Here is a 13,773-nt window from a genome sequence, read left to right on the forward strand (position 1 = left end):
AAAAAGCAGTTGTGTGCATCATTTCTTACATTCATTAGCTATCGAAATCTAAATAAAACATTAGCTTGATCGGTAATATCAAAATTACAAACTACCCTGTGCAATCTGGCATAACGCGATCAGATAAGACACGCTAACGGGCGAGGGGCGCAGGGGGGAGGTCGGAAGGCGTCGATGGGGGCGGAGCTAACGGTTCTTTCACGTGGCTCATTAAACCATGCATGTGGGCGGAGCTAACTGCTTTCTTTATTCTAAACACATTGCAAAAGATATAGGTTCCACACAGAAGTACGAGAGTGCCAAATATACAGATCTGCTGTTACTGCTGCACACTATTGATATTTCACCTCTAGTCCGTGTGTGCCGTAGTCTTTTTTAGACATTTGCAGGCTGAAGTTGTTACTTGTGGAATTCCCCTGCACGTGTTTGTGTGTGATTTTCTTAGGGCTTCTTTAATTTATTCTTTTGCTGATTCTTTCCTTTAAACATCCCATCAAGATGGCCAACACAATTACTCAGAAGGACACAACATTTACTAAAATCTTTGTTGGGGGACTACCTTACCATACCACTGACAAATCGCTACGAGAATTCTTTGACAAGTTTGGAGAAATCGAGGAAGCTGTTGTCATCACAGACAGACAGACCGGCAAAAGCCGTGGCTATGGATTTGTAAGTATATATTTTTTCACATTTGTCACGGCATGTGCTTGTTCAATTGACATTTCATTGCTACCTATATGTTATTCTTTTACCTTCTATTTATTTGACTTCTGAAAGATAAGGTCTTAAAAAATTGGGTGTTATCAAATTGTTTATCTCTCCCTATCGGCTGCTATCGCGTGTATTCCCTCTCTATTCAATTCATCATCTTGTTAACTCGGCCTTGGGATTTTTCATTTACTCTCCCTCATTCTTCGGGCATTCGATTCTTGAGCACAGAAACTCTCAGTCCACTATACAGCCGTACATTTTGTAATAAAGTAAACACAAACCCTCACAATTTCTCGTTTCGTTTTAAATGGCCTTAGATGGGCTTTTTGTAATATTTTCAACTATCAGACCATAAGTATACAGTAGGGTCTGATTGAGCGAAACTTGATTACAGAGCCCATGCACTGATTGCTCCAACCAGAAACGCGGGTTAACGTCTAATCACCGTATAGGTTTTCTTGTCAATTTATTAATTTAAATGCCTGGCTCTTTGTGATAAAAGTCTTTCAAGAAAAAATGCGTGGCCTTACACAAATAAATCTATTGGCAAAATTACTAAGACCCGTCTGTTTCTCTCTCGTCTATTCTTCAGTAACCACGATTGTGTTGTGTAGCTTTTACCAAAAGAATTGATTTTATATATTTGTTGTCTGTGAGGTCTGAGAATACATATGTAATGTTTGATGCTTTTTTGCAGGTAACAATGGCCAATAGAGAGGCAGCAGAAAGAGCATGCAAAGATCCTAACCCCATCATTGACGGCAGGAAAGCCAATGTGAACTTGGCCTACCTAGGGGCCAAACCAAGAGGTATTCAGTCAGGTACAATATCCGGTACCGATCTCTGCAGCGATTTTCAAAGTAAATGCCGGCATCAGAGACCAAGACTTGAAATCAATGGTCGCCATTTTAAAAACTAGTTCTAACTTACTTCTCCATAATGAATAGTCACTCTTGGACTTTGCTCCTCTCCATGGTCTGTGTTCCGAAGCACTTATTTTGAAAATCGTTGTAAAGCACTGTGTATTTTGCTGCCCTGCACTGATGCATTTGAGTATGTTGTCAATCGAAGAGGCGCCTCCATATCAGATTTGACCTTGTGACGTAACATGAATATCTTTTTTAATTTATTACTTGTAAATCGATTAGGGGTTTTAAATAATTCATCGTTTTCTTTCGGGGAACGGTTCGTAAAGGTGAGCTGCAAAGTTTTCATTTTTTGATGAACAGTTACTCAATAAATCTTTATTCCTTACTTCAATATTAGTTCCCAACATATCATATGCTCTGTGGTTTACCAGCAGACCTCATAAAATAATCAAATCCTAGGATTATACGCATAGTTTCCTGTTATAGATTTCATTGTTGTGAAAATGGATTTTAATTCCACATTTATGCAAGTCTCAGTCCATACATCAAAACTAAACAAACACAGCCAAGTTTGAATCGTTTTCTTAAAAGCATAGGTTTGTTAAATGGCCGACATTTTATTAATATTAATTTCATAGAGCACAATGGCATCTTTTGGAGTTTCTGTGTTCATTTGACTTGTCACTCAAACTCGTGGAAATATGTCAAACACAAACAATAGCTGTTTTTAGAGATACCATATATGAATGTATACAACAATACATATTGTTGCATGCTCGAACACGTCTAATTGCTAAGTTTGATTTTAATCGCATAATCTCCTCCCAAATATCAAGTTCTTACAATTTACTGAAACCAGTTTCAAATCGAGCAAACATAATTTGTTTAATAAATGTATAACCCCAGTATTTTTCTTAAAGTTGATAGAAAATTATCAGTGCAGAAAAGGGGGTCACAATTCCGCTGTTAAACAAAGCTAAGCAAGAACAATACACGAAAATGCCGTGAAGGTATTACTGGTATACTGCTGTCATAATGGAATTATTGTGTTAAACTCATTAACTATCGGACACCCTTACAGAGAAAACAAAACAAACACCCCTCGATAGGGACCGTGGACACTCCGCCGAACCGTGACCAGTAGAAAGTTCACACGTCATTACACGTGCGAGCACATGTCACTCAGAGATTCCAAATATACACAGCGAGCAGTGGCAATTTCCTGTTAATTGGTAGTACTCATGAAGTAACATGTCCTAATTAGAGTGATATTTCTACTAATTATTAGCACCACATGTAATGTACTAATCAAGTCCCAAAGTGAGACCATCAGACAAACGCCTAAATAATTGTATTTTATTGCAAGATCTCAGCAACTCAGACTAAAAACGTAAATATTACTCGTGGGGCTTTCTTTTATGATCTGTGAAGTTTAACAAAAATTAATAATTGAAGTATTTGTCCCTTTTTATCTTTTGATTAGTAATTCATCAAAGCGGTAAAACTTAGTAGAGCAAACAGAGAGAACACTCAACACTATAGGGGAGTGTTCATTGGAAGTAAACGAAATTGAAAACGAAGGGGAGAGGCGGTTGTCTGGGGTTTCCCCTCGGTCAGTGATTAGAACAACTTTCCGTCCTGCTGTCTGACAGTAGAAGTATGACGACACAAAATGTCATGGCCTAAATATGAGACTGGAGATAGAGAGACAAAATTCATTTCTATCTTTTATTCACTACACCATCTCTCCAAAATCCAAGCAGGCACTTGGGTAGTTGTAGATGTAGTCTAGTGGCTACTAGGTAGAAATGTTTTGTTAAAATCTATTACGGGGATAAAGTGTGTGATGTAGTGGTTTATTAAATATCTTAATCCTGTCTCTAATCCCCGATTTAAACTCTAATCCACAAATCCCCCTTTAATATAGCACAAATGTCATTTAATACATTGCACTCCAAAGTTCGTTTGAATTAAAACAAAACTGGAATACTTTAACGTTGTTCCTCTGACGATAATAAATACGTAGATACTGCAGAAAATGTGCACAGTTTGTGCATGAAAGTTAATAAAAATTTCATGAAGGACAAAGATGAAAACAGGTGAACCTGTTGAAGAAGAACAACGCACCTGTGAGGGAATACTCTTATCTTCGAAAATTTTATTGCATTTATTTAATCAAACAAGAAAACAATTACCAAATTCTTTCACCACATTTTTTGCACGTTAGCGTATTATTGGCAGATATTAGACACGATCGGTTCCATATCTCGGGAGGCCATGTTGTAGCTCACGAGATCTCGTTTCGAGAGATCTTCAGAACCTCGTAAAATTTGTTTTCAATTAGATAACAAAAAATATATATTAATAAATCTTTGAGTTTGAAGCCTTCCACAACACACAAAAATCCACGAACGACACGTAGAAGCGGATAGATAGTTGTCAACAAGAGAACGTTACAATCTTCTTTTCTTTCCCTCATATTTTTGTTCATCCTGGAAAGAATTTTTGGACACCCCTTTCTTTTCATCTATGCCATTGAGATGGCGTGTTATTATACAAACACATCAAAACAAAAAGAGAGTGATTTATTAACAAATAGCCCCATCTTCTCTCACCTCGCTACAAACGGAAGCCTGTCCTAGTTCCAAGATATTTGTTTACTTTTCTAATGAGATTTGTCTGCTTGCAACCTGTATTCCAAGAAAGTGACTCGTTGCTACTCCAAAAACACCGTGTATTCTTGGATCCCTATTGGCCAATGTTATTACGTACATTTATATATGTACTGCAAAACTAAATTTCAAGTTCCTTCTTTGCATTCGCTGTCATTTATTTCTCAGGCTATTGACACCTATTCTTCATTGTTTCTAGGTATTCCTCTAGCCATAAAAGGTGTACCAGGTCTCCTGCCAGGCCAATTTGGGTAAGTTTTTGTCTCCACTAAGTACCACATAAATCAAGCGATAAAATTATTAGTAATGTAAGGTGAAGCATTCAAAATTGAACGAGTCTTGAAGGTGTTTTGTTCACAAATGAAGTTGCATAGTTCTGTTCATTTCATCTAGTGACTTGTCAAGAGACTTTTACAAATTGTATGCAAGTCAAGATTCATAATCCTCAATCCATTCATGTTTTACCAATTTTAGAGGATAGCCGATTTTGTTACCATGAGGCGAAGTCTTTCTGGTCTATATCAAGAGATGCTGTTACAATGCATCCCAAAATTATGGAAGCTTAGGATATTGGTGATTAAATTTTGGCAGTGTTTTTACCGTTTGAAGTGTATTTTTTGGTCATTTGTTTATTTCTTTACAAACTTTCGTTCTTTTTTTTTTTGCTTGACAATACGTGTGATTCCTCTTGTTTCCAAGACAATGTGATATGAGCAGTCCAATCAGAGCACCTGTAATCAAATTGTGATCACGTGATCACTTACATCCGGGTTTCAGGTGTGCTGAAAAGGACAATGTTTAGAGTCTGCTCTGACTTTTTGTGTGCAAATCGATCATGTCACACCACACTCAAATTGACTTGATTTTGTTTATTTTTTCCCGTGTGGTGTTTTTGCCAATGGTCAGTGAGTGACGTGGGGTTTTTTGCACTTATGAAATACTTTTTTTGAACAGTACCAAAATCATTACTTTTTAACATAACTGTAGCATACGTATCGCCCCCTGTATAATAATACTAACACTGGTGAATTGTATTTCTTAATTTTTCAAAGTATTGAACACATGTCGTAGAGTTCTCTAATGAACATTTTCACCTTTTTCGTTTAGACTTTTCACATTTCTTTAAAATTTATATTAACAAACGGTAACAAACATGAAAGGGGATTGGGGAAAATGAGGTTTAAAAGGCACCTCAAACAACTACCGGAAATCAGCAGGGTCCTGCGTTTGGTTTTCGGATTAGAAATTTACTTCAGTTGCGTTTTTGCGTTATATTCAGCTTTGGTTTTGTCATATTTTATAACGCTTACTGTTTATATTTGGGTGCGAATGGGTATAACGTATGTGTAAAGAAAAGGCAGAGAAAGACCATTGCTCGAAACGCTATTTGAAAAACTCTCCTTTTCAAGTTCGACGAAAATGCTAGACGACTTTGAGTACCGATAACACATTTTTATCTCGATCATAAAACATTTCATTGAATGGTCAAACCTGCATTAAATCTGACTTGATGTCAGTATGCTTTGTGAACGAAAATAAATAAATGACTACCACCTGAATTGGGGGAGAGTGGCCTTTTCAAAAGATAAACTTTATCAATGGTTTTAAACATTTCATCCGAGCTACGATTTGAAAATGCCAAAACTCTCAGATTAATTTTCAAGTGGCGGCGAAAGTTCTTGAAAGTATATAACAAATAATTTCCGCCCAAAAAAGCAAAGGATACATTTTTTCTAACCCGTTCTAAAACGAATTTCTTTAATGATTACTTCAGCGATCGATGCATAGATTTTTTTTTTCAGGAAGAAACCGATCGCTTCTTCGAGCAGACAAAAAACTTAAACAACATCTGTTTTTAAAGTGTGAAAATCAGAGCCATAAAATGATTAAGCCCCTATGGAAAATTTTAAAAACATATGTCGTAGCATGTGAAGTATTTAGTCGGAATGGGGGTGAGAAGTAAACACGGCGTCACAGACAGGCTGTCCCTCGGCCTTCTGTTACGGTTGGAATTAAACATCCTGCTAGTCTTTTATAAACAAGATACGCATTTTTTAAACGCCTCCACTTCATATAATAAATGTAACACTTGATAAAATCACCGAGAAAAAATATCCAAGCGAGTACCTGGTGGTAATTGAACATACGATTCGACGATGTTCTGGATTATTTCGATTATTTTATTATGAACAGTGTAACCCAATTTCTGGTAACGGTGGTCATTATGGCAAGAGCTTCGTGTAGTATTTATCGTACCGTACCCTCAGTGTCTGGTCGTTAGTTGCATTCTCGGGGGGATTAATCAGATGTCCAAACAATTAACAATGAAAATATTTACATTTCATCTAACGAGTAACAGATTTAGTGTGTTGGTCCAATGGGAGGTTCAGCCAAAACATGTTCAATACCGTCAGGAAATGAATGTTAATCACACCCTATTCATCGAAATTCATATGAAAAAAAAGTTCAGTAGTTCTGAAAACGCCCTCAAAATTAAGGCCCATTTTTCCTAGCACCACCTGTTTCGATTTGAATATACACGTTACGTAAGAAAGGGATGGCACTAGGACTATCGAGGAATGAAAACAACACTAGATTTCCTTGGCTTCATGGCGAGTTTAATAAAAGGATAAATCATTTCAGCAGTAAGCAATAAGGATAAGTAAATAATAAGACAGGGGATGAAAACAACTCATCACAGGTGAAGTAATTTTGTTTTGATTTCAACGTAAACACTAGTATTCACACCTGATCTGGCCGAAATAGAAGACGGTATTTAAAAATTTCCGTAACTTTTTCCCCGAACAAATAAATTTGGGTCGACAACAAAAAATGAGTCAGTCGTCAAAGATTTCTCATTATTTTGTAAACTGAAACCATCTCTTTTTTTTAAAGCAAAGCAACAGTAGATTCTGTAAATATTAATCTTTGTTTCCAAAATTCTTAAAAGAGTTCCGTTATATTCCTACCATATTTAAGACATGGATCTTCGGACTGTAAATTCTAACATATATTTGTGTGTTTGGGAACACTTTTGTATCACGAGAATAGGAAGAAATCTCAGATAGTGGTTTTCCCCTGAGTTTTAATTAAATCAGTGATTGTGCTATATCTAGTTTTCGTGCCTTCACTGCATTTAAAATTTTATGCCTGCTTATTTTTCATACATTGACTGCCGCGAATCACAGGTTATCAACTGCTTTCTCAGAGAGTATTTTTTTTTCGAGAATCTAGGAATAGGGATTATAATTGGATTATTTTCTTTTACACATGGTTCAACTTCGATCGAATTCTCCGGAGGTGACCCGGTACCTTTGTGTATTTCAAACTTAGTGGCGGATCTTGTAGGGTGCTGATCCTGTTCAAATGGCTTGTCTGTGTGTACCTTATACGTCATATGCACCGACAGTTTACTTGTTTAGATGATCTAGGACTTTGGGCTTAAAACAGTTATGAGTAGTAGCCTTTATATTTGAAAGTACAAATTTGATAGCCGTCTCTGAACAAATAATGGGTGCCTTTGCATTTTTCCAGTAATCTTTCAAACTTTCAAAGAAAAGTAAAACGTTTCTTTGTTCAAATCTTATTTCTACGTTTGTACTGTGGAGAAATGGCGACAGTGTATTTTATTTGATGTGTGTATATATCGAACATTTACAGGATTAATAAACGACAAGTTCTAAATCTCCCAACTGATAAATGACGCGATATTGATTGAACATTCCTCTGCTGGGAAGAGAGTAACGAATGGACTTGTGGAAGACAATTTCGTGAATCCTCTATTTAGTCCAAGAATTATTCTTAGATGAAAATTTGTCCCATATTAGATGGCAATAAACTTCAATTGATATTTGTTTATGTCTGGCAACAAAACCGTACATACAATATTGAAAATAAAATAAAACCAGACCAGTTTCAATGCGTTTTAAAAAGTTTCTACTTGAGAATATGGATTGAACTCCTTTTATTAGACCGAGTCCGTTTGGAGTCAAAACAAAGCTTTTCCCTGACACGATATCAATAATGTCAGTAAACCATGTCTTAGCTTTCTTTGTAATTTCGCAAGGCGAAAACTTGGTTTTAAACATAGAACACAATTTTTTTAACTGAACACAGAAAGTGGTCGCGAAAATAGTTTCGGGTGTGCAAATACGAAAAGAAGTGATTTAAATAGAGTCATAACTCCGCCGTTTCAGACAGCTTTGTGACAAATTCTATTTGCCAACACACTTCAATTGTATATAGACTCAATCTGCATAATGGTTATCAATGATCAAGTATTCCCGTTTCATGTTTTACTCAAAAGCTTCTCCTTCTGCTGATCATAATTCACATGGATCATAAGTTACGCTGAGTATTTTGTGATGTAATTTCATCATACTGATAAGACTCGGTGTTGACAGTTATTTCTTTTTCGTTACAGGTTCCCTCAGTATTTATACCCGTCCACTGCTTACGTCGCAGCGCCCTCTACCGCCAGTATGCTCACCACAGCAGTGCCACATTCGCCACTCTCACCTACCGCAGCGGCCACCACAGGACAGTTGCTTGACTATTCCACCGCATACGCGTCTCAGTTTGGAGCATACGAGGCTGCATATCCATACGCCTCTAGCGCAACTGGTTTGATTACACCCACTGCCGCCGGATATACTTACGCTGCCATCCCCCAGCCTGCACTCGTAGCTGGCGGAAGTGCGATACATTATCAGCCCCAACAAATACAGGAGAGGATGCAATGATGGTAATAGGAGAAAACTAGCAGTATTCACGCCGAATTCAAAGTATTTCAACAGAAACTATTGACCAAACGTCCGTCCTGAGAGCAGAACGGAAAAAAACCGTTAACCATCTTTTGGATATCAATTTTTTAAAAGGCATTTTATATACATCGATACGTTTTTCTTTAACTGTAATATTTTTATCACGAATTCGGTAGAGAAATATTAGCATGATCTCTATGCAAGATGAAGGACTGATTTGGACGAAAGAGTATTTCAAGCTTTTTTTATAATGTGAGATGAGAGAGTAATTATGAGGGAGAGAGAAAAATCGTATTTATGGCCTATGTATTGTTTAGTGTGAGTGAGTTGGAAGGATATGTGCTTGATAAGCTTACACTATTAAGCGTCCCAAGTACAGTTCAAAATCATAATTTATATTGATATCATATATTATTTGTATCAAAGTATTTATAATATTGTTGTTGACATAAAACTGTTTCAAATTTGTGGATCACGTGGTGTCTCCGTCCAGTTAGCTCAACCTTGCCATCACATTTTTTATTGTAGAGGTCATAAGGTCATGACAAGCAGACGACATCGGTCACATGAAATGTGAACATTAGTTGCAGAACTATATTACGTAGTAGATTTCATGACATCTTTCACTTAAATTGCTAGGGCGGAGACCACGGTTGTAAAAGGATGATACTTGTAACAACTACTTGTTATAATTGTGTAAAATCGTTATCCCTTGAAAACTTAATATTCGATATTTATAAAATATCATTGTTGTCACTGTACACTGTACATATCATCGTAATGTTATATATTAGGTAGATGTTAGACTAGTCTTGTTGTTAATCTAGAGGCAACCGTAGTTAACACACTATGCAAGTAGGAAGGGTGACCCATTGATACACTATAAGAATCGATGGTATATAATTATGCTACTTTGATATTATTTGTATTACCTAATTGTCTTTCTTTATTTGGTAGTATCAACAGAAAGTGCAAATAATCGACTATCGAATCACGTAGCATGCGCGCCGTCCGTTGCATTTTAAACATATTCCAACGAAAGAGGCTGAAGTGCCTTTTAGTCCCACCACATGTAAAAGAAAAGATGTATAATCAAAATTGAAAAAAAATATATCTATAGAACTCGAAATCCACCGCTGTTTCATATAATAGATAGGAATAGATGACGTCACCTGTCATTAGTTTGCAAGATTACGTATGAATGTGTGTGTACTTGGTCAAGGCTTCATGTATAGTTTGCTTGTGATTCAGATAAGGACTCAAGGTGGCGCTGAGTACATGTGTATGCCTCATGTTAACCAGACACCCTTAAAAGTTCCTCGTCCATCCCAAGAGGTTGCCATGGCGATACGAATCGAATTTTTTCATACTTTCTTGTCCACAAAGGCATTTTTCATTACTTTTAAGATGTTTTCGTTTTTTATCTTCTTTTTGGTTGTTTTTGCATCTAGACCAATTCTTACTATTCTCCTAACCAGACAAAAATGGTCAATCTAGTCAGATTTTCGGATTTGTGATTTGATCACCATGGCAACTCATTGCATATTGTGTTCTGATACGGAAAACATTTTGTACACCCGAAAGTATTATAGATTTGAAAACGAGGTTAAACGAATTACGACGTTTATGAGGGGTTTTTTCTACGATTTTCGTTTTCTTGTTCGTGAAGATAATGCATTCCATTTCTTAAAAATGTAATTTTGGTCCAACGTCTTAATTCAGTTCACACAAATGGCTTGACTATCAAGAAGTTAGAGAAAGTTTAACCTCGTTTTCATTTAAATGGTTGGTAATGTTTAAAACCAACCGATGCCTCATTTTTGTACGACTCTTGTTGGTATATATATTATATACAAATATTTATTGCTGTTACGCTTTCAGAGAAAGACAAGATGTGTATAAAGAAAGCAGGGGCGTATAACTATTGTTATATTTTATTTATTTTACCCAACCATTATAATCAAAATAATGGTTGGGACTTTTTATATTGATGTATTATCATTATGAATGTATTTAACAATCATCGATGTCATATCTTAGAGCATTAACTTAAACAATTAACTTAAGAAACTGTAGTATAGTATAATATTGTCTATAGTAGAAACTATGAATACAATGGACTACAATGCCACATCGTATAACAGTGTCAATGTGTAATGCGGTTCAACATCCGCGAGAATAGCATAATCCAATGTTAAATAAAACAGACCATTTACTATGTTGACATTTACTTATGTTACAATCATGAAAACAAATAAAAAAAGGAAATATTATGAAACAGTAGTGCTTTTCTTCTTTTTCATGCAGTATCAGTGTCACCCAGTGGACCTTTTTAGTTTGGAAAACTAGGTCACCAAAAGTAACTGAATGGTCTCAAGTAGTGAGGTTCTTTCTCTCCCCCAAAACCTCGAATCATTCTATAAAATTGCGTATTAGATGAACTTTGGGGGCCTATTTGCATTTACGATATTCGTCACCTCTTCTAAGGATAACAATATAGCGAGATATAGATTTCAACTTGTGTCAATAAGAAACATTGGTGTGTTTGTTCAGCAGAGAAGTAGTGACACCGTGTTTGCACAAGATGGTAAAACATGCACTCGATGACTAATGACAGCAATCTAGGTATAGATGATAGTATTCACCGGGCCCATCTTTCACGAGAAATGCCTTCATTAAATGGATAATAAACATTTTTGTCTAAAGAAATAGTTTTGCGGAGCGCCAATATTTGTGGATTATCTTCACCCCAATTGCCAGAAAACACGATGCGACAACCTTTTCTATTGTGTCTAGAAATGGATTTCTTTTAACGTTAGAAAATCGAAGGTCATAATTTGGTTTTAAATGTAAGAAGAGTCGACTTCCGAGTTAAATGGGGAAGAAATATGGGAAATGCTTTCGTGACATTGCACGAGCAATTTTACCGCAGAATTTTATATTCATTTGAAAACCAGACGGGTTAACTATACGAACTTGCACCATTGATACAAAGAAATATTTACGCGCCAAGATTTAAATATTTAAATCCTGTTCCAAATTACGACAGGGACTGTTGTTACGTACGAGGCGAATAAACAAAACCTGCTCAGTTTTTTTTTCTAATTAAGAATCAGAAAATGGCATAGCTGAAACATGTATATCGTTCAAAAGTTTTGGTTATGATTGGAGGATTAAAAATTATAAGTGTTACAAGATTGCATTTGTTGATTACCTCACCAGAAAAAAAAACCAAAACACTGTGCTCCGATTAAGGTTATATTTTTATCAAACCGTAATTTCTAATAGTTACATTTAAAATGGTTTGATGGAGAGGAAATTAAGAAAAGGGGTTGTTCTTTTATAAAGAGAAAACAAATCCATTGTTTTTGCATTCTGTTGTTTTTCAAATACTGCAATTACTAAATAGTTATTATCCCTCTAACGCGAATCTTGCTAGTCACAGAAATGGTGTATTATTAGTTCCCAAAGATGTAGTTTACAACCAAGTTTCTCTAGTGGTCAACTGTGTATATCTGATAGACTCTTTTTTTAAGAATATTAATAAATGTATTCTTTACATTATGAGTTTGTACCAGTCATTGCAATATTATTATTTGCATTGGGGTCCTGTATTGTTCCATATATTTACTTTCTATTCAAACGTTCGATATGGTCATTTACAGACCTAATGTGAGTAGTTTATTGACTGTGCACAAGGGCACGTGACTTCAAGAAGATATTCTCCTGATGTATGTTTCAAACATTCTCTCGCACTCCAAATCAAATTGATATAGTTCACCCACCAAGCGTTTAATGAGCGTTCAGGCGATGAGATTTTCTATCAATTCAATTTACTTTCATTATCTTAATTGCACAGAGGGTAACCGCAGTGTTATCATAACACCCTGGGCCGTGAATTCGCAGACCAAGCTATGCATTAAGATGTTCTTATCGCGCGGAAAAAAGGTGTTGATACAATGACCAACATAGAGAGATTATCACTCAATCACTGGCTACTTCAGGCCCTCGGTAAAAGATTGTCATACATTGAAACGCTATACAAAGATCATCGAGTTCGCCAGACGTTCTGCCCCTTCAGACCAGTTGTGTGTTTGTCTTTTCGTGTCCATTTTTAAAAGTCTTCGACTTCCCCTCAGAGTAGAGAAAGACAAACAAGGTCGCATTTATTGATTCGTTGATCCTAATTGCACGAAACTTTAAAATGTTGTGTATTGTTCAAAACATCCATGTTAGTGAAAGAGAGGCAGGCATGCATCAAAGCAAGAGTGCTCTTTCATCGAATTTTCTATCAGTCTCACGGCGAGATGCGGTGCAAAGGACGGGGTGTAAGGTTTTAATTAGTGTACACAACGTACCGTGTATCAAGAAACGAACAATGGGAATCGAACCCTGCTTCCTCTGTTCCATCGATTTACACCGATCCCAGTTTTCTTTGATGCCGATTCAGAGGATGAGATCCCAGTCGAATGAACAAATTGGTAAGCAGACCAAAGCAAACAAATGGTAATCCACAAACATTGAAACCGTACAATATACAGAAAAATTATGAGAGTAACTCAAAATGTAACTCAAAATAGAACCATTTTAACAAGACCTTGGACTTTCGGTAGGATGTAACTACCCTTGTCTTGCGTCAAAACAAGTTAAAAATGACGCGGGTTTCAAGTGAAATATACACAGATTACGTAGTCTTTGCTCAAGAGACAGACAAATCTTGTTGATTTCAAAGAGCCATAGCTGAGTGGCCAGCAG

At 36.3% G+C, this 13,773-nt stretch overlaps 1 protein-coding gene across 4 annotated transcripts; it reads left to right on the top strand.

The window, feature by feature from the left end:
* The first annotated feature begins 262 nt into the window (after positions 1-262).
* Positions 263-11,296, top strand: LOC105324775 (RNA-binding protein 24-A). 4 transcript variants are annotated; one of them, XR_899623.4, is made up of 5 exons: positions 263-672; positions 1,412-1,535; positions 4,455-4,506; positions 4,730-4,828; positions 8,679-8,697. XR_899623.4 is itself a non-coding variant. In XM_011423952.4 (4 exons), the coding sequence occupies exons 1-4, from the start codon at positions 499-501 to the stop codon at positions 8,995-8,997; spliced, it is 669 nt and encodes a 222-aa protein (XP_011422254.2). In that variant the 5' UTR covers positions 264-498; the 3' UTR covers positions 8,998-11,296. The 4 variants fall into 4 exon arrangements, 2 of the variants coding, with proteins under 2 accessions (XP_011422254.2, XP_011422255.1); XR_899624.4 differs by having other exon boundaries at positions 264-672; positions 1,412-1,523; positions 8,679-8,693; XM_011423952.4 differs by lacking the exon at positions 4,730-4,828 and having other exon boundaries at positions 264-672; positions 8,679-11,296.
* Positions 11,297-13,773: the final 2,477 nt, after the last annotated feature.

The sequence above is a fragment of the Magallana gigas genome, chromosome 5, assembly GCF_963853765.1.
Source record: "Magallana gigas chromosome 5, xbMagGiga1.1, whole genome shotgun sequence".
NCBI classification, from domain to species: Eukaryota; Metazoa; Mollusca; class Bivalvia; order Ostreida; family Ostreidae; genus Magallana; species Magallana gigas.

What these genes read in the sequence shown, in the direction of transcription:
- LOC105324775 (XM_011423952.4), top strand. Translation starts at nt 499, where the DNA reads ATGGCCAACACAATTACTCAGAAGGACACAACATTTACTAAAATCTTT. An exon ending in AAAGCCGTGGCTATGGATTT is followed by an intron (nt 673 to 1,411) that starts GTAAGTATATAT and finishes GCTTTTTTGCAG; the next exon opens with GTAACAATGGCCAATAGAGA. An exon ending in ACCAAGAGGTATTCAGTCAG is followed by an intron (nt 1,536 to 4,454) that starts GTACAATATCCG and finishes CATTGTTTCTAG; the next exon opens with GTATTCCTCTAGCCATAAAA.